The sequence below is a fragment of the Hyperoodon ampullatus genome, assembly GCF_949752795.1.
Source record: "Hyperoodon ampullatus genome assembly, chromosome: 1".
In the NCBI taxonomy this organism is placed as follows: domain Eukaryota; kingdom Metazoa; phylum Chordata; class Mammalia; order Artiodactyla; family Ziphiidae; genus Hyperoodon; species Hyperoodon ampullatus.
Window position 1 is genome coordinate 160,713,490 of NC_136914.1, and position 20,283 is coordinate 160,733,772.

A 20,283-nucleotide genomic window follows, 5' to 3' on the forward strand; every position below is an offset into this window, starting at 1 on the left:
TGTTACTGCTGAATGCTTAAACTTTAAAACAGGATCAGCAGCGTTGTGGGGTAGAATGTTCACATAGCAAAAGAGTCAGGAGAGCTGAGTTTGGTTCTGGCTCTGCTGTTGACCAGTTCTATGACCTTGAGCAGGTCAAATCAGTTCCCTCATCTGTAAAATGGGGGTATTGGACATGATCTGATTTTCCAACTCTTTTTTTTCAGTGATTCTCTGAGGCCAACTGTGAAATCTTCCCAAGGGACATGGAAAAAACACAGATGATTAATAGTGCAGACCCCAAGAAAAGTTTACAAGAGAGGAAGCAAGAAGCAGCCCCAAGTAGTAAGGACCCACCCAGTGCCATAGCAGTGTGTGCAGGGAGGGCCAGCGGGGAGGGTGGGTGGTAATGAGGGGATGCTGCTGTATCAGCATCAGAGGCTGACTTCTCCGGGTACTGAAAATACCTGAAGATGGGTTAAAGTCCGATGTCTGTCTGTCACCAGTTATCACTTCAGTGGTTTTTGCTAAATGTTTTTCATATGCAAAGCTAGGTATTTAGAGTAATCATTCTTGGAGAATGATGGGAATATTCTCAAGTTGTAGGAGTATTTGTACAGAGGTGCTGTCGTCAGGTTCTTAAAGGACTGCATTGAACCGTTCCTTCTAGACATTACTGCACAAGGCCATGTGCTACAGTGTAAGCCATTAAATACACATGTCTTTAGATTAAACCACAGGTTCCATTATGGGTCGACTTGATGGGAAGGTCATCGTCCTGACAGCAGCTGCTCAGGGGATTGGCCGGGCAGCTACCTTAGTAAGTTATTATCTTTTGTTGTTTGCTTACTAACTTTTGAGGTATTGAATTATGTGGATGGGTTCCATGGGTATTTAATTCTGCTCTTTTTTTTTTTTCTTTAGTGCTTCTGTTGTCTTAAGTTACAAAAAGAAAAGTGGCTACTCCTAACTCCAGGCAGATAAAGGAATGAATACCTCACATGCTTATTATGTGACATCACTGATAACCTTTGACCTGAGAAACTTCTCTCCCTGCCTCAGTTCCTCTGCACCGTAATAAATTTACTGCAGGGACCCTACAGAAGTGCATGGCTTTCTGAAATTATGTCAGTTCAGATATAGGACTACATAGTTATGAGACTATCAAGTTACCTTTGCCTTCTAATTTATATCAACTTCTCACACATGAAACCCCCCACCAGAGCTAATAATGCACTGTTATTAGGAGGAAAAGTATTGATATAACCCATTTTTCTCTTACTATTTGGAGTTTACTCACCTGCTCAGAAATAGAATGCATGCTATCAAATCAAAAAATAATAGTATTTTGAGAGGTGTTTAATAACAGAATCCTATTTTTTTTTAAAAATGTTTTATTTGGTATTAAAGGGACAAAGTCAGCTGACAAGCACAATGTATGTCACGTTGTTCTAATAATGATAAAAATAGTAACAATGGGAAGAATGAGGTGAGACTAGATAGTTTGAAATTCCACCCATTTTATAGGGAAAACAACAGTGAAAATAAGAAAAAAGAGAAAGGCTAAATGACTTTCAGTTCATGAGAGCAGTTTAACCATGTAAACAAAGGATGTATTTGTGCATTGTGTCTACCAGGCTTTTGCAAGAGAAGGCGCCAAAGTCATAGCCACAGATATCAATGAGTCCAAACTTCAGGAACTGGAAAAGTACCCAGGTAAGCAACTCCGCAGCTTGAATCTGGGATTCAGTCTACAAGGGATTATAAAGCATTAGTACTTACATGTTGAAAGGAAATTCCTTAGCTGTTCAGCTCCACTGGCCTTCTTTTTAGAGCCTGATTCTCTGATATCAAATTTGTATTCTGTGAACCTAGAGACAAAAATCTGTACACTTAAATGTAAACAAAGTATTTAAGCTGTATACTTAAAATTTTTAATTTATCCAACATGTCGAAGGATTCAGTAGCTAATTACAAAATCATATGTGATCATTTAACAGTCGTTATGTTAACTTTTGATGACAACTGTGCCCCCTTGGCCGGGGGCAGTGCTGTCCAAGAGAAACATGATGTGAGCCATATGCATAATTTTAAATTATCTAGTAAAATTTACATTTAAACTTGACCTTTAAAATGTTAAAAGAAACAGGCAAAAATTAAGTTTAAGAATATTGGTTTCAATATCATGACCAGAAACCCTAAGAGATTACCCAGATTATTTAGGTGTATATTACCCCTTACAGCACCACACTGAACCTAACTCCAACACCAGAGGACTTCAGTTTGAGTTACTCTGAAAGAAAGCAGAACAGAGAATTTACCTGGAAGTCGACTATTCCAGCAAAATAGAACAGGTTCCATGATCAAACACAAATCAGTTCACTGACCTAGTTAACTGCATTAGACTTACACTGAATTATAATTCCTATAAGTCAAAGTCAAACTGTTGGAATAGAAAAGCACAGAAGAAAAGAAGTCTTTCTGAAACTCAATTTCAGTCTCGTCTTTCTTTGTTTATAACCTTTTCTTTCTATATCCAAAAGAGAATAATAAATTATATATATATATATATATATATATATATATATATATATATTTTTTTTTTTTAAGCATAACAATAATGACTGCTGCTTTCATTAGAGAATGTTCAGGGGTTTTCTGTAGGTAGCGCAGTATGTATCTCTCAGACCCCATGCCAGATCTCTCATGTCTGGCTTTCAAGTATTTCATCCCCTCTTCTGGCCTCTCATTTCTTCTACTTGTAATTTTGTCCAGAAGTAAGTGATAGTACCCTTGGCCAACAGAGTCATTTCTAAAAAATAATAGAATTAACGTAAAGGTAAAGTGTGCAAGTAGAAACAATCCCTTATCCACCGCCCCTGCCCTTCCCCTCCAACAGACAGAATTCAGCACTACTGTAGCACTGACTCAACCTCTGGGGGAAAGAATGGGCTAAAATGAGCCAACTCTCAGCTATTACTGCTGGCTTACTGAGAAGCATCTGCTGTAGATCATTCATACTTCACTGTGAAGTCTTTACTCAGAAAAGACCTGTATCATTCGTTTCAGAGAATAGAGAGAGAGAGAGGGAGAAAGAGACGTGTTACTGGGTGGTCAAAGTGGGTAGGACTTCAAGATTTTTACTGAGAGTCTTCAGACTGTGAAGACCCTATGCATGATCAGCAATCCTACAAAGCCCAACTGGACAGATATTGCCGTCTTCACACTTCGAAACAGCTAAATCTTCAAGGCTAACCATTCTTTATGAGTATAGGCAAATAGTGTCCTTTGTTTTATTTTTCAGGTATTCAGACTCGGGTCCTTGATGTCACAAAGAAGAAACAAATTGATCAGTTCGCCAATGACATTGAGAGACTTGATGTTCTCTTTAATGTTGCTGGGTAATTCATAACTTTTTAATTTCACTCTCCTTACAGAAAGCTTTCTGCAACTTTCACTAAAAGAATTTTGATAATACGGCAAAATTATTCACTGTGAACCATAATATATTCCTTGGGGAATATGGCTAGATTTTGGACAGAATTTTTATTACAAGTAAGACAGCCATAGACATTGACATGGGCTTGGGTCCTAAAGGCAGTTAAGGTCACGCAAGGCAACCAGTACTAACACTGTTGCTCTCCTCAGGGCTGGTAACAGGCTCATGCCAATGGACTTGTTGCTGATGCTCTACCAGGACTTATAAAATAAGAAGAAAAACTGTTTTCCAGTAGAGTGCCTTTAAAAGGAAGTATATATACACCAGAAGCCAAGTACTCAGTTTATTGAAATGAAGATGTTGCCAATTCTTTGGCATATTCTAGTAAGTCTTTTATACCTCCCAAGCTCAGTGTTTCTTACTGGGACAATCAATCCCAGCAAAAGTAGGTTCATGTTGTACCTTTATACACGGCACAAAGAGAATGGCTTAATTAAACTTATTAGGGTGGTACCAAGCTTGCTGAACCCTGCATGAATGATGGAAAGCTGGACCTGGAGCAGCTACATGTAGATACAGCAAGGACTGGTACCCACTGTCCCTTCTCAGGCATGACAGTAGATGTGAGGAACCAGGAAATCAGTAGATACCTCCGATATCCCACTTTTCTTGTGTCGTGTTACATTTGTACTGCTGCATTGGTAGAAAAATTCTAGAGCCTTCTAATATATTTCTGTGGTTCTTCCCAATCATGGTTCAGAGTAAAAAAAAAAAAAGTCTCAGTTTATCCATAGTTTATCATATGTTACAATGTTTGGAAATTAAAGTAACGATTGTGCTGATGTAGTTTATAAATAACCTGCTCATTCCTCATATGAGAATATACCCAGAGCCATGAAAAAAATAACTAGCAAAATTAGTTTTTGAGCATCTGTTAAATTTTCAGCAATGTAAGGGATACAGAAATAGAGGATGTGGTTCTTGCTGTCATTCAGTTGAACTAGAAATACAGTGGTGCATAGGGATCACAACCGACAATATTTCATAATTAATTACGTAATTTTGGTCTAGGGGACAGTGAAATCAGTTAGGACTCCAGTGTTTAGAAAGCTTCCTTGAGGAAGTGTGACTTCAAAAAGAGTGAAGTTTATTTTAAAGGTTTTGTCTTGTTCTACGTTGTTTACTCAGTATGTTAGAACTGTACAGTAGGGGTATTACTTTGCTACCCTGAGATATTGAGACACTTGTTTTCCTTGCAGATTTTTTTTTTCCTTGCAGTTTTGATTTCCCTTGAGAATGTTAAATCTCTGCCACCTGAGGGCACTCTTGCTCTTGAAATAGGAGTTAAGACAAGCGCCCTGTTCTCATTTGTTTGTTTTTAAGGGCAGTGATGTTTCCTGCGCAGTAGGTATAGAGTTTCTTATGTTTGGTGGCTTCTAACTCCTGCCTTCTTTTAAAAGAAGGATTTTGTCTTCAAATAAATTTTTTTAGCTTATGTTGTTGGGATACTTCCTCACCTAATGTACTAAGTGATACTGTGTTTGAATTGTTCATCTTGCTAAGGGAAAGGACAATGGTCTAAGGCCATAAATGACAATAAAAAGGATCAGGAAATTGAATAGAAATTTTTTTAAATGATCATCTTTTTCCCCACGGTTTAATCACACTTCCAGTTTCGTCCATCATGGAACCATCCTGGACTGTGGGGAGAAAGACTGGGACTTCTCAATGAATCTCAACATCCGCAGCATGTACCTGATGATCAAGGCATTTCTTCCTAAAGTAAGGTGACCACCACCGCTAGGATAAGTACCACTGGATAAGTAGGTCTCCATACTGGACATCCAGAGAGCATCTCTACTCAGAAGAGTGATAATAGCTAACATACTGACTAACCTGTATTGAACATTTATATCAAAGCATTTAATAGAAATTAACTCACTTAACTTTCCACTTCATTCATTCAAGGAATATTAAGCACCATATGCCAGGCTGCTTTCCAGGTGCAGAAGGAACCTCAGAGAACTAAACAAAGTCCTTTCTATAAGGGAGGTCCTATTGTGAGGGGCGAGATACGATCATGTGTAATCAAATAAACTCTAATGTGTGTGGTGGTTATAAGTACAGTGAACTTAAAAGAAGCTAGGTTAGGGAATTCCCTGGCAGTCCAGTGGTTAGGACTTAGCACTTTCACTGCGGTGGCCCAGGTTCAATCCCTGGTTGGGGAACTAAGATCTCACAAGCCGTGCAGCATGGCCAAAAAAAAAAAGAAGCTAGGCTATCAGTGAGGTCTAGCGGGAGGGCCTCATTAATAAGGTGAAATTTTCATAGAGGTCCCGATGAAGTGAGCAAGCTGACCGTTCAGGTATCTGGGAAGAGGGTTCCAGGGATTGGAACAGCAAGGGGGCATGTGGGACCAAAGCAGTCCGATGAAGTAGGTACTATCACAGCCACTGTGCAGAAGGGTGAAACTGGGAGGTTAGATAACTCGCCCAAGGTCATATAACTAGCAAGTGGTTAGAGCCAGGATTTGAACCCTTGAAGCTGGGCCCCTTCTTGAATGTCAGCATCTAGGCCCCCCATCTCAAGATGGATGTACCCCATTGCTTTTCTGTACCCCGAGTATTCTCCTTGCACTCCTGCTTTTAGCTGAGCCACAGAGGTACCAGAGAGGTGAGAGACAGCGTGTGCTAAGGAGACAGTATTCCTCCTGAGTCTGCTACCCTTGAATTTGCCAGCCTTCACACAACTCCTGACTGTTTTTCATCTTATTTTACAAACAAGCATTAAGTGCCTTTTGATGGAAAGCACCACACTAGGTTCTCTGGGGCGGGGGCGGGTATAAATATGAAAAACATTGACTTCAAATGAGCTTATAAGCCAGTAGTAGCAGACAACACAGGCTCAGACAATGAACGAAGTTGACTTTGTACAGGACCAGCTCAGGTCAAGGTTGTAAGTTGAACCCTAGTGAAATGCAGAAGAGCCATGCTTCTCTTCCATTCCAGCTGGATTAGATGACTGACATACTGAATGCTGCCCAACCCAGGGCAGGAGAAGAGTTTTCTGATGGCAAGGCAGGGCAGATACTTTGCTCTGGACATTCAGCCTAATGTCAAGAAGGATACAGATGAATGCTAAAAGGAAAATTAGAGAAATTGACTTAGTAACTAAAAAAAACTAAATTTTTTTTAATCTACTTGTTTAGCCCCTAGAAGGAATCTTCGGGTTGGCTCATGGAATGTTGAACTAGCACATTTTTTTAAAATATAAATTGCCTTTTTTTTGCTTATTTGCAGTTCATGAGAATCTGTTATTTGGAACTTAAATGTATTTTTTGAAGACTAATCCTTAGCATAGGATATGAGGAAAAGCAGAGGCTGTGGTAAAAGAGGAAAGCTCAGGTCAAGTGAATAAGACTTACACATATATGAGACTCATTTGCAGTACTGAATGCTCGACAAATATCAGGAAAGGACATAGGTGTGAGATACAGTGGAGCTGAAATTTAAACTTGTTAAGTGTTAACTTTTAAAATATCAAACGTTAACTTGCAAATCAGTGAGTTTGTCTGTGATTTAAAGCATCTTAAAAATAATCCATATGAGCCAATGAAACTCATCTGTAAGAAATCCTAAGAGTTATTAATGCCTGGGATGGGGAGTCAGAATGAGTTGGTGCCACTTGTTAAAGTGACCCTAACTGACCTCACCTGGGATTTTGGAATCTGGCATTGGAAGACCTTAGAAACAGCCTGAGCTCCGCCTCTAAGTTCGCCACAGGACCCGGGAGATGGCACCTGTGCTCTCTCGGTGTCTGTTTCTTCTATTTAAAATGAGGGTGATAGATTACACAGTCCTTTCCGGCCCTAATTATGTTCATTAACCATGACGCACATATATCAGCTAGAACTTTCCAGGGGAAGCTAGGATTTAGAGTCTAGGCAGATTTGAAAGGTCAGATGGTCAAAACATAGGAACACTTGTAGGAAATTTTTGTTCATGGATAAGCATACAGAAAACCATTCCAAGACTGGAAGAGCAGTCAGAAGGCAGAGAAGAAATTAAAGATACTGTGAAAAGAGGTCAGTGTAGAATCCAAGGTCCACCAGAAGAGAGGATCCATTACGAGGGATTGGGGAGGTCTTGGATATTTGGGTGTTCTCCTTCTTTGCTGTATCTTAGAAGAGTCTCTCGCACATAGAGCTGCTTAGCAAACATTTGCTGGATGAAGAAATGAATCTAGGTTGTCAGTCCAGGTGGAGGTCAGGCATGGAATCACTGAAGACCCAAGAAGCCAAGGTCTGCCAAGTTTAGGAGCTGGGCTGTGGTCAGTGGGGGCAGAAGAGCTGCGTCACAGTAGGACTAACTAGATGCAGCTAGAGGGAATCTTCAGAGCTCTTTGTAGCATCCGCCTCAGCTTCTGGGAGATCAATCCTAGACAGCGTTACTACATCCAGGCACTTCACTTTATTGTTGTACCTGCCAGAGAGGGCTGTTGCATGCAGAGCCAAGAAGAGCATTGACACCATGACAGCAGGTGCTGAGCTGGTGTTGAGAAGGCAGCACAGAAGGACGCAAGGACTGTGGGCTCTAGAATCAGCAGCTAGACCTGGGCTGAATGGACAGTCCAAGAGTTAGGGGGCAGCACTAGCATCTCCCAGGTGACTGTTTTCTAAAGTTCTGCCTGAGGATTTTATTGCATTTCAGAAGATCGGAGACTGAACTTATTTAATAACCCATCTTTATATATTAAATTGGGCTACATGTATTCCATATGTATTAAAAATGGATTGTATATATTATCAATTATACCTCAGTGAAACTGGGAAAATAAATTAATTTAAATGGGTTATGTTACTTGCTAAACTGGATAAGAAAGAATAATTTTAAGGCTTAGTTCTCAACACTTATATTTTACTAATTTTCCTGGTCTTTTTTTATGAGGACCCCATTTCATTATGATCCTCTTTATTATATAGACAAACAAGTTGGGTTCAATATTTTCTTTCCCTGCCATCTTCTGGATTTCACTGGGTCACCTAAGCTTCTCCTTTTATCCTTTTAATCCATTCAACATAATACCTTAGGGTTGTTTTAGACTTTCTGCTCTTAGGTACGATTAGTAGCTAAGTATCAAAACAGAAAGTAAGAATACTATAAGGCAAAATAGAATCTTGGCAAACTCATCCCTGGATCATCCAGTTATTCACCTTCTCCATTCCTACACCTCCTTGAAAGCTACTGGATAAACTCATCCCAGCAGAAGTGACTTTTTTCTTTGACCCTCTACACTGCCTATGGAGACTCCTCCCTCTTAGAAGCTCTTTCTTTACTTGATTTTCATGACAGCATATCCTGGTTCTCCTTCCTCTTCTCCATCTCCCCCAGCACTTATTTTAACTCTTCACCACCTCCTCCTTGTTCTTTATGGTCGTCCCGGCAGCCTCTGATTTCAGTAAGTTAGTGCCTACGAGGCAGGAATTCTCTCCAACTCTTGCTTCTTCCCCCCAAACATTGATGGGTGGATACCCATGCCCTTGCATATACCTATATCGTCTTGAAAACATACATACATCTTTTAATTAAATATAAGTTCATCTGAAAACATGTTTTAATTCATAGCAGCTTTTTTCAGTGATATATTTGTTTAGGTTTGGGGCAGAGCTCAGCAATCTGCACTTGAACCTAGCACCCCAAGAGATTTTGATTCACTGAAACGTATTGACTGGCTGCTGTGTACCCTGTCTAGGAGGACAGAACAGCCACAGACCCTCCTCTTAAGACTTTCACACTTTCCGTGTGGGATTCTGAAGGACGTATTCTTAGGAAACACTGCCCTAGATGGGGAGCAGCCCTCACTGCATGTAACCATATACCAAGTCCTGCTCAGGTACCTCAGCTGTCTCCACCTCTGTTACCCACAGACATTTCTGCTCTCTGCTTTCATTACTCCTTTCCTAAATCCCTGCATCAGCTTCCACTGCTCTCCTCTACAAGATGCCAGAGTAATCTTTGTAATCTTCAAATCTGAACATGCCACTCCCCCTCTGCATTAAACCCCTCATCATCTCCACCGCATTGCCTTCGGGGTAAAGCCAACATTCCTAAGTTTAGCCCCACTGGCCTCTGCAGCTTTATTCCTCCCACATTCTGTCTTCCAGCCAGATCCATCCCTTCTTCCCACTTCTGTGGGAAGAAAATACGCTTCTCTTTTATTTTTCTGATTAACGCTCTAGCTTTCAAAAAATCAGCCCTCCTCTGAGTGCCCTGCAGCCTGGTCCCTTCTTTCCACGCCTGCCCCCTCACCAATGACAGTCTTTCCTCTTGCTGGATGCAGGTTATATCAGCCACTTCAATCAGACTGGCAGCTCTATAGGCAGGCAGGGACTGAGTCATTTCTCTTTGAATCTCCTCGACCTACCACTGTACCTGACCACAGTAGGTATTCAACTATATGTTGAATATGTGGTGAATGGAGGAAGAGTTTTCCATCAGGAACATACAGTAACATTAACGTTCATTAGCCTTTCATTTAGCTCAGAGTTCCTTCTTGGTCTTGCTGATGTTTTTGTGCCACAGGAAGGCAGTAAACCCCTGGGAAATGTTCCTGCCAATGTGTACACAAGCCGTCAATTCCCAGCAATGATTGGGTGAGACCATTAAGACTGCTTAACAGGGAATTCCCTGGTGTTCCAGTGGTTGGGACTCTGTGATTTTACTGCCAAGGGCCCGGGTTCAATCCCTGGTCAAGGAACTAAGATCTCACAAGCTGTGTAGCATGGCCAAAAAAAGAAAAAAGAAAATAAAATCCGTTAAAAAAAAAAAAAAAAAAGACTGCTTAACAGTGCTTAATGTTAATAGCTAATAAGATGGTCCTGCAAACCATAAGTAAATGCGCATCTTTTAAAGAGGTAGTATTTTTAGCCTGCAGAATAGCATCTTTTTTTGGTCTTTGTTTTGTTTTGGCAGATGCTTGCTCAGAAATCTGGCAACATTATCAACATGTCCTCTGTGGCATCGAGCATCAAAGGTAGGTGTGTCTTCCTCTGGGCATCATGACACACGTCCTCACACACCTTCAAGAGCTAAGGGTTTGGGGAACAAGCATAGCAGAGATCATAAAACCCACACATAACTTCAAAACTGCTTTTTTTAAAATTGCTCTAAAGTTTCTTAAGTACCAGTCCTTTTGCCTTAGATGTGAACCAGTCATAAAGTTAAATATAAGTTGGTTTGCTTTGCTCTACCTTTTATTCCTTCTAATGGATATGGAAATGAAGATCAAACTGGGAGAAGGAAACATTTATACATTTAATTAATCAAAAAAGATGTATTAAACACCCACTAGATGTCCCTGACCCCAAAGAATTCACAGTCTAAAAGGGGGAGAGAGTCAGGCAAATGCACATCTTCTACAGTGTGATAGGATTATAACAGAGCATTGTACAAAGTGCTGTTACAATAGCAGGGACATAACTCTGCCTGTGGATTGGGGGAGTGCTTCACAAAGACATTTGATCCAGCCCTAAATGAGAAGTCAAGTTGAAGGGCCAGATTGCAGTGCAAAAGTGGAGATGATGTCCTCTTGAATCTTTAAAAGTTTCTTTTTTTTTTTTTAATTTTAGAACATTCCATAATCTTCACCTACTTTTCATAAGGTGTTATCTGTTATGTTTATTCTATCTTGTGCTTTTCCTGGTTAAGACTTCCTTTTTTCCTTTTTTTTTTTTCAGGGCCCTGCCTCATGGCTTGCAGGATCTTAGTTCCCTGACCAGGAATTGGACCCCAGAGCCCCAGCAGTGAAAGCGCCAAGTTATAACCACTGGACCACCAGGGAATTCCCAAGACCTCTGTTTTAAATGACTTGTTTTCCCACTCTAATTCATTCCTGGGATCAGTTTCATGTTTGAACATTAAACAAACCTTGCATTACTAGAACAAAGCTACTTTGATTGTGACAAAAAAAAAATTTTTTTAAAGTGGAGATGATGGACAATGTCACAGTCTGGCACAGATGGATTTCGAGTTGAAAATGAAGTAGTTACTGCTGAGATAACATTCCTTCTCTTAGCAAGGATGTACACAGTAAGCCTGCACAGGAGAGGAATGCAAAGAAATGCCTAAGCCTCTGGGTTTGTTTGGGTTGTGTTTTGTTTTGCTTTGCTTTACCCTAAATTTCTTTGTTCTACCAACTGATGATGAAAAACTAAAGCCACTGCTGTCACTTAGGTGCAGCATCTCAACACTGAAGTCTCAACTGAATTGTGCCAATAATGATATTATTTTCCCAGATTCAGAAACTAGCTCTATTAAAGGAGAAAATCTGATATTGATTTTTATAAAGGGTGCAGGGACTTCCCTGGTAGCCCAATGGTTAAGACTTCGCCTTCCAGTGCAGGGGGTATGGGTTCGATCCCTGGTCGGGGAGCTCAGATCCCACATACCTCGAGACCAAACAACCAAAACACAAAACAGAAGCAATATTGTAACAAATTCAATGAAGACTTCTTAAAATGGTCCACATCAAAAAAAAAAAAAAAAAATCTTAAAAATGGTGGAGTGTGAGGAAGCATGACAATGGTCTCCGCTTCCTAAAGTTGACTGTGTTTTTTTATTCCTTCAACGGTTGAACTTCCCTTCATTCTCAGGAGTTGTGAACAGGTGTGTGTACAGCACAACCAAGGCGGCTGTGATTGGTCTCACAAAGTCTGTTGCTGCAGACTTCATCCAGCAGGGTATCCGGTGCAACTGTGTGTGTCCAGGTGAGTTGGGCACTGTGGGACTATGAACTTGTCCTTTCTGACCTCCCGGCTGCCACTGTGAAAAGTATCTATGTAAGCTTGTTTACCACATGTTGTATTGTCATTGGGAAAAAGCTCCAAAGAAAAAAGAGTCCAGGCTTATTAAGATAACAGTCCAATGGTAAGTTGGGAGAGAGATCCTAAGTCATTAGGAATAACCCACAGATGTGTTAAAAGACAAAATTCAACCAAGTAATTTGAAGACCTAATTGGCTTTATTCAACGATTCATGAATCAAGTGGCATCCCATCGAGCAACTGGAAGGATGCTTCAGGGAGCCATATACAAAAATGGAAGGTTTTCATAGAAAGAAGGGTGGGGCAAGGAGGTCGTTGGCAAAAGAAAAGAAAAGGTTATTCTGGGCTGGGACTTCTTTTTTAAGGGGGAGGGTATGGCACAGATTTTATACTACAGGTTGCCTCTTCTTCCTCTAGGGGGATAGAGAGGGCCCACGGGGGGCCCAATTACCTCATTGGTGCTAACAAGAAAATTCCAGACTGGTTGACTAAGATTACATTTCTGGTAAAGGTTGAAACTGCAATTAGGTTAGGCATTAAATGTAGGTCTTGTATCATGGGCTTTAGCACCAGTGATGCCATTTTGATTTACCAGATGCAAAAGGTTTAAATGCTACTTGTGTGGATGGGGACAATTCCAAACCCTGTGGTTGAGAGACATAACTGGCCAGGGCTTGGTGTTTTGGAAGCAAGCCCAGGATGGCCTCGTCAGGGGAAAGTTGAAACGTAGACCATGCTCACAGAACAGCAGGAAGAAAGAGGAACCTCCCAGACACAGGGAGCCACTGAGTCATGTCCGTCACCTGGGGTGGCCCATAAACAAAAAGGAGGGATTCATACCTTCCTTTATGCTGTAAAGAGGGGGTCAGCAAACTATGGCCTGCAGGCCAGATCCGGCCTACCACCTGTTTTGTAAACACAGTTTTATCGGAGTACATCCACACCCAGTTTGCTTTTATATTGGTTAAGTTTGCTTTCATGCTACAGTCAGAGTTGAGTAGTTATAACAGACCAAATGGTTCTCAAACCTAAAAATATTTCCTGTCTGGCTTTTGACCAAAAAGTATGCTGGCCCCTCATATAAAGGAAAGGAGAAAAGCAGAACTTATTATGAGTAGAAAGGACATTTATGTTTACACTGTACTGTAGTCGATTAAGTGTGCAATAGCATTGTGTCTAGAAAAACAATGTACATACCTTAATTCAAAAACATTTTAGGGCTTCCCTGGTGGCGCAGTGGTTGAGAGTCCGCCTGCCGATGCAGGGGACACGGGTTCGTTCCCCGGTCCAGGAGGATCCCACGTGCCGCAGAGCGGCTGGGCCCGTGAGCCATGGCCGCTGAGCCTGCGCGTCCGGAGCCTGTGCTCCGCAACAGGAGAGGCCACAACAGTGAGAGGCCCACATACCGCAAAAAAAAAACAAAAAAAAACCCAAAAAAAAAAATATTTTATTGCTAAAAAATGCTCACCATCATCTGAGCCTTCAGTGGATCATAATCCTTTTGCAGTAGTACCATCAAAGATCACTGATCACAGATCCCCATAACAAATATAATAATAATGAAAAAGTTTGAAATATTGCAAGAATTACCAAATGTGACACAGAGACATGAAGTGAGCAAATAAATGCTGTTGGAAAAATGGTGCCTATAGACTTGCTCGAAGAAGCATTGCACAACCCTGAAATGTGTAAAAAAATGTAGTAGCTGTGAAGCTCAGCAAGGCAAAGTAGAGTAACATGAGGTCTGCCTAAGAAGAATTATCAATTTCCTCTCTGAAAAGAAATTCAATACTGCATGTCCAGAATCAAGGTTTCTCTTAGTAGTTCACAACTGGTATTGTGGGTTTGGGGAGGAGAAGCAATTCACAGTTACCTGTGGGACCTTTCAAAACCTGAAGGGCATGCCAGCATTCGGAGAAGGGCTTGATGGGGAACACTGTGTGTAGTTTGGAAAGTGCCACTGGAAATTCTGATGTAATTCATCACGGTCACCCCTCAGGTTGAAAACCACTGACTTATGAAAGGGGGAAACTACTAAATAACCTTCAAGGGACAGAATTTCCATGATTGAGGTGTTCTGTTTAATTTTTCTTGGACTAGAACGGTAAACGTAGGTAACACCAAGAAAGAGGAGGTTACCGGAGAGAGAGTTTCACTGGGTTTTAACATACACGTTGGTGATACTTGAGTCTAGCTATTCTTGGTGCCATTTTCCCAGTGGAATAAATGGCAAAATGATTTGGAAATGTGGTTGTTTTGAAGCTGGACTTCTCAGAAGATTGGAAAATATATTCTCCCACTGTCTGGAACAAGGAACTACCTGTGACTCACTGAGCCAGTCACAAAGAAAATGTGACAAGGAATGAGTGTGTCTGGGTTGGTGCTGATGATATAGTCACAACACTTCAACACCAGACTGGTGTGGACAGTGGCATGGTGTGTCAGTCTGTGCCAGGGACACAGCAGAGTCAGGTGACAGTGGAATTAAGTGCGAGGCATAGGCTTGCTACAGAGTTTTCATGTAATAGTCGTTAATACCGGCCATATGTAAGAGTCGTTGAGCATTTGCCTCAGCAGGAGGAAGCTGTTAAAGATTTAAGGATTTTGAGGAGGGCATTAAGTGAATGCTTAAGGTGCCTTGAACACACTGTTGGTAGAATTGTGGACTTTAAGGAGGCTATTGATGAGGCAGGTGAGGAAAATATCACCAGAAATTGGATACAAAGAGATTTTTGCTTTATGGTTTAAGACATTTCATCAACACTATTGCCTGTGGTAACTGTGGCGGGTAGAAAATGTTCCTGATGAACCAGGTGATGTAGCCAAGGCCACTCCCACCCAGCCTATTGAAAGTGCCGCCTGCTTACAGTGAAATGTGAGAGCACAGAGACAAGCTAAGGAAAAGGCTGTTAAACAAAAAGGAGCCAGTATTTGCAGATTTCGAAGATTCCCAGTCTCTCCAGAGAAATGGCAAATGATAATAAAATTAAGAAATGGTTTCCGAGGCGGGGAGGATAATAAATTGGGAGATTGGGACTGACATATACACATTACTATATATAAAATAGATAACTAATAAGGACCTACTGTATAGCACAGGGAACTCTACTCAATACTCTGTAATGGCCTATATGGGAAAAGAATCTAAAAAAGAGTAGATATATGTATATGTATAAAGACTTACTTTGCTGTACACCTGAAACTAACACAACATTGTAAATCAACTATACCCCCATAAAAAAATTTTTTAAAAAAAGAAAGAAATGATTTCCAAGCAAACATCAAATCTATGGCACACCCAGGAGCATGGTCTAAGGATGGAGCTGAAAGTATGACTGTAAAATCACTTGCTATGACCTTAAAGATCATAAAGATCATGTGGTCTCCGGGAGTATGGTCAGCAGAAGAAAGCCCTCTGAAGAGAATTTGCAGATCACAGAAGTTAACAGAAATGTATGGGAACTTACTCTGTAAGGAATGTGAACTAAGTGGGATTTTAAAAATTTTAGTGTCATTATTATTTTTCTTGTTTTTAAGTAAAATAAAGTTATATTTTTTCGATGAGAAATCTGAAACAATGGTTAAAACAGGAATTTAAAACCAATGAAAATAGGCAAGATAATGAGGAAAATTAAGAGCCACCTAAGTTATCGAGGACTATCATGGGTGTGGAGTTGTCCCTGAGAATCCCCCCAGAGTGAACCTGACAGCAGAGAATGTTTTTGAGATCATTAGGTAGTCTGGGTCCTTATACTGATATAGTCCTTGTATGATTTTATCTATAATACATCTCAGGGTTGTTGCAAGGATTAACTGAGATAATACCTATAACAGTGCTTAAAATCCATAAAGTATCATATCAATGTGATGTGACTAAAGTATGTCCTGGGAATGCTGGGTGTCATTTTTTGCCTAATATACTTCACAAAGAAGTATAGTCTGTGTTTTTGAAAATCATAGAAATTTATTAAAGAATTTATAAGCCTATTAAATAAAAAGCAGGCAGGTAGAGGTGAAATTGTCACTCCAAGTCATGGAGAAGGCTTTCACTGATGGTTGTATCATATGGAAAGGAAGTTTAAAATTTAATCATTAATTTCTTTTTCAGTCTAAGTAAGTAACCAAGCTGAATGCCCTCCTTTGATTTAGGAACGGTTGATACCCCATCTCTGCAGGAAAGAATACAAGCCAGACCAAATCCTGAAGAGGTATATCTGCTATTTTAAATGTGTTTAAATCCTCTGGTTAAAAAAAGAAAAAAAAATGCCCCTTCTTTACCTAGAGTAGACAAATCCATAGAGACAGAAAGTAGAAGGGTGGTTGCCAGGGGCTAGGGGAGAGGGAGTGGGGAGTTATTGTTTAATGGGTATAGAGTTTCAGTTTTTCGAGATGAAAAGAATTGTGGAGATTTGTTGCACAATAATATGAATGGACTTAACACTACTGAACTGTACACTTCAAATTGGTTAAGATGGTAAATTTTATATTATGTGCATTTTACCACATCTTCAAAAAATATGAAAATGCCCTCTTCTTTAATATTATCTTCTGATCTGTCACAGTCTCTGTAGGTTTTAGTATAAAACAAATAATTTGAGTAGATTGGGAGTCACCATAGTCCTGTTTGGTCCACAATTAATGATATTAATGATATCCTCCTGTATCTTGTATCATGTATAATTAATCAAGGCAACAAGCCAGTGGTACCTTTGTAGATTCCTCTTGCCTTGACCTTCTGAAGGTGTTGCAGGTGAGTTACTTCAGCTCACATCACTGATGTCCAGTATGGTTTCTGGTTCCAGGCACTGAGTGATTTCCTAAAGAGACAGAAAACAGGAAGATTTGCAACTGCAGAAGAAATAGCCCTGCTCTGCGTGTACCTGGCCTCTGATGAAGTAAGCACTGTTCTTCCCAGGGGTTCATTATCCTCAATCACATTTGGCCACAATTTGCTCATCAAAATAGTATGATTTAGGGAGTGATGGCATGTAGGTGCTAAGATGCTGCTTTTACAAGATAGGAATAAGTTCTGATTTAAGTTGCTCATAGAAAGGCCACTTTGATCTGAACCACCACCAATTCTTCCTCATTCAACGTTACATGTCACTGAATCTGATAGCAAATGAAGTGGTGGAGGATTGAAAAAAATTAAATTGCTCAATTTTATAATTACTTTCAAAAATTACAATTTGGGACACCATTTGTAAATTTGATTTGTAAATCAAACCAGTGAACCTCCAAAATTATAAGAGCTTCTGGTGAAATGGGGAGAGGGTTAACCAGATTTGCATCTGACACAGGAGACACAGAATTAGCATCTGGTGTTTTCAGTTTTACTGGTGACTTGTTTAGAGCAATACCAGTACCTCTTTTTTTTCCCTATGAATTTTTACCTATTTATCATCACGTACGGAAATTCCTAATTCTGTCTCTTTCCACTTTGCACCTATTTAGTAATCAGTTTTTTCCTTAATGGCTACTGTATATTTTTTAATGGCAAACAGCTGTGAAAGCAGAAACTCTTTCATAAGAGATATTTCTTATAAGGTATAAAGCACAAGGACATCCCCTCTGTTTTATGTCTGTGAATAGTACACGACCAGGGAGCTAACTGGAAGAGAGAAGAGAGAAGGAAAGAGGAGTAGGCGGGAGTGAGGAGATGTGTTACTGATCAATTAGCCCCTCTTCAGTGTAACTTGGTGCACACCAGGTGGTGGTGAATGTGACAGAGAGGTTGAAATGTTTTAGTGACAGAGCAGTTACTACTTCTCAGAGCTATTAACAACAGTTGGTCATAGCTGAGGAAATGACTAGGCAGATTATGAATGACTGAGTACATTAACCTTTCTGATTTCTTTGAATCTGTATCTTCACAAGAGCTCATTTGATTTGTGGGTACTGCTGTTAAGCTAAATTGCCCTGGTTTAGCCAGAGCTTAGGTTACCAAATATTTGGGAATGTTCTGGCTTGAAATGTTCAACAAAAGTCCAACATATGGACTCTTCTGGAAAGATCCAGAAGAGTCCATATGTAAAACAGAAAGCTTGCCTTTTAAAAAAAACTTGGAGAAATTGGGGTTGTTTCTTGGTAGAGTGTCTAATAACCCCCTAGTTTATCTACTTTATATGATCAGTCTTCATATATTGACTTTTATTTTTTTTAATTTTTATTGGAGTATAGTTGATTTACAATGTTATGTTAGTTTCAGGTGTACAGCAAAGTGAATCAGTTATACGTATACATATATCCACTCTTTTTCAGATTCTTTTCCCGTATAGGCCACTACAGAGTATTGAGTAGAGTTCCCTGTGCTATACAATATATATTGAACTTTAAAACACTCTGTACTCCTGTTATGATGTCTTTCCTTCCAGCCTCTTCCATTGTCTCAGGCTTTAGGTGAATTTAAAACTAGGAACACAAATTTGAGTCTATTATCCATGTTTAAGTTAAAACATTTTTAAACCTCTACCACAAGAATCACTTCAGCTTTAATTCTTTGGAAAATGAAAAATTCTATGGGGAAAAAAATCAGTAATTTTTAAACTCCTTTAGTTTTGTACAGGTCTGGATGTCTGAAACTACTATAGAATTTTTTTTTTGGTTAATAGATTATAATAATTATTACTCATATAAATTTTAAAAAGACATTTAGTGTGCTTCAGTTCCTAGAATTACCCATGTATATTTAATCAATATATCAATCATCTTTTTAAAAAATCAATCATCTTTTTAAAAAAATTCTGTTTGGTAATTGACATTACTACTTTGTTACTTACACACTTGATTATGTTCAAAGGTTTATTAGTGGCATAAAACTCAGCTAGTTAGAATAATTCTGAGTTTCAAAATGAAAATGTACTGTTTTAGCCTATACTTTATCCTAATCCGGATAATGGCTCTATATCACAAAATTTCTTAATTTTCTGATTCTGAGTCCAGACACTCTTAGAATGATGTGACATGTGCTCAGACACCAGCCAGAGGCCAGTCAGATCCAGATCACAAGAACACTCAGCAGTTTTAAATCATCTGAAATTTAATTCAGATTTTCCTAATTTCTATTTGTTAAAAGTGTGGTTTCCTGGTACTATGAGGATAAACTGTTTAGCTATCTCAGTCTGGAAAACTGAAGAAACACAACCTGGTTAATTGTTCTATCTCCTTGTGTTTATCACTGCAGTCTGCCTATGTAACAGGTAATCCTATTATCATCGATGGAGGCTGGAGCTTGTGATTTCAGGATCTTCTTGCTGGGAAGACAGGCCGTTCCTGTCTACAGTGAACCTGCTTATGAAGAAAACTCACCCATCCTCTCTTTCCTATTAATGGCATATTAATGAAAACAAGACCTTTTTGATGATGTCATTGTTCACAAGAGTCTGATTCTTTAAATATATTCATCTCTTTCTAATCTCTTCTGAAATCATTGTAGATAGGTGAGATAATGAACTCACTGCAAAAAGAACATTTTAAGAATAAACCTCAGTTTCTAAGTATATAAAATTAAAATGTGAATATGAAGAAAAAAGGAAGTTTTTTTTTTAAGAAAAAAGCTATTCATTTCTGTTTTACTTCTGTTTTTCAGTATTCAAATATTTTTGTACGATTCTGCATTGGTCTGTATGTGGGTACTAATTTTAAATTTTTATAGGGTTATAAATGAACACCAAAGGTATAAAGGAGTTTGGCTTCAGTAACTTACACTTAAAGGGGTTTAGGTTCAGGACTATATATTGTTGATCTGTTATGTAAAAGAAAAATAATCATCAGATGTTTATACTTAATGGATGTCATCACTTATAAGTAAATACTTTTTTTTAGTCTAACTAAAAAGTCTTTATTAAAATAAGCAGTATTTGACATGGACATAAGAAACATAAGTTAACTACCTTACAGTATTGTCAGTTTGAAGAATATTTTTTAGATTAAGTATAGATTTCCTCACCAAATTCTGAGATAACAGACAAGAGAACATGAAACTTAGAAATAGTCTCTGGATGAAGAAACAGAAATAAATCATGTAACAGGAAACAAATAAAATT

At 39.3% G+C, this 20,283-nt stretch overlaps 1 protein-coding gene across 1 annotated transcript; it reads left to right on the forward strand.

Annotated features, from left to right (window-relative positions):
- Window positions 1-697: 697 nt before the first annotated feature.
- BDH2 (3-hydroxybutyrate dehydrogenase 2) lies at window positions 698-19,542 on the forward strand (the record flags this gene model as incomplete). Its single annotated transcript, XM_079697059.1, is given in 10 exon segments — window positions 698-709; window positions 713-799; window positions 1,617-1,695; window positions 3,284-3,380; window positions 5,092-5,200; window positions 10,390-10,450; window positions 12,069-12,182; window positions 16,388-16,446; window positions 17,041-17,133; window positions 19,422-19,542. Coding segments are annotated over 10 exon segments (765 nt in total). The 3' UTR covers window positions 19,476-19,542.
- Window positions 19,543-20,283: the final 741 nt, after the last annotated feature.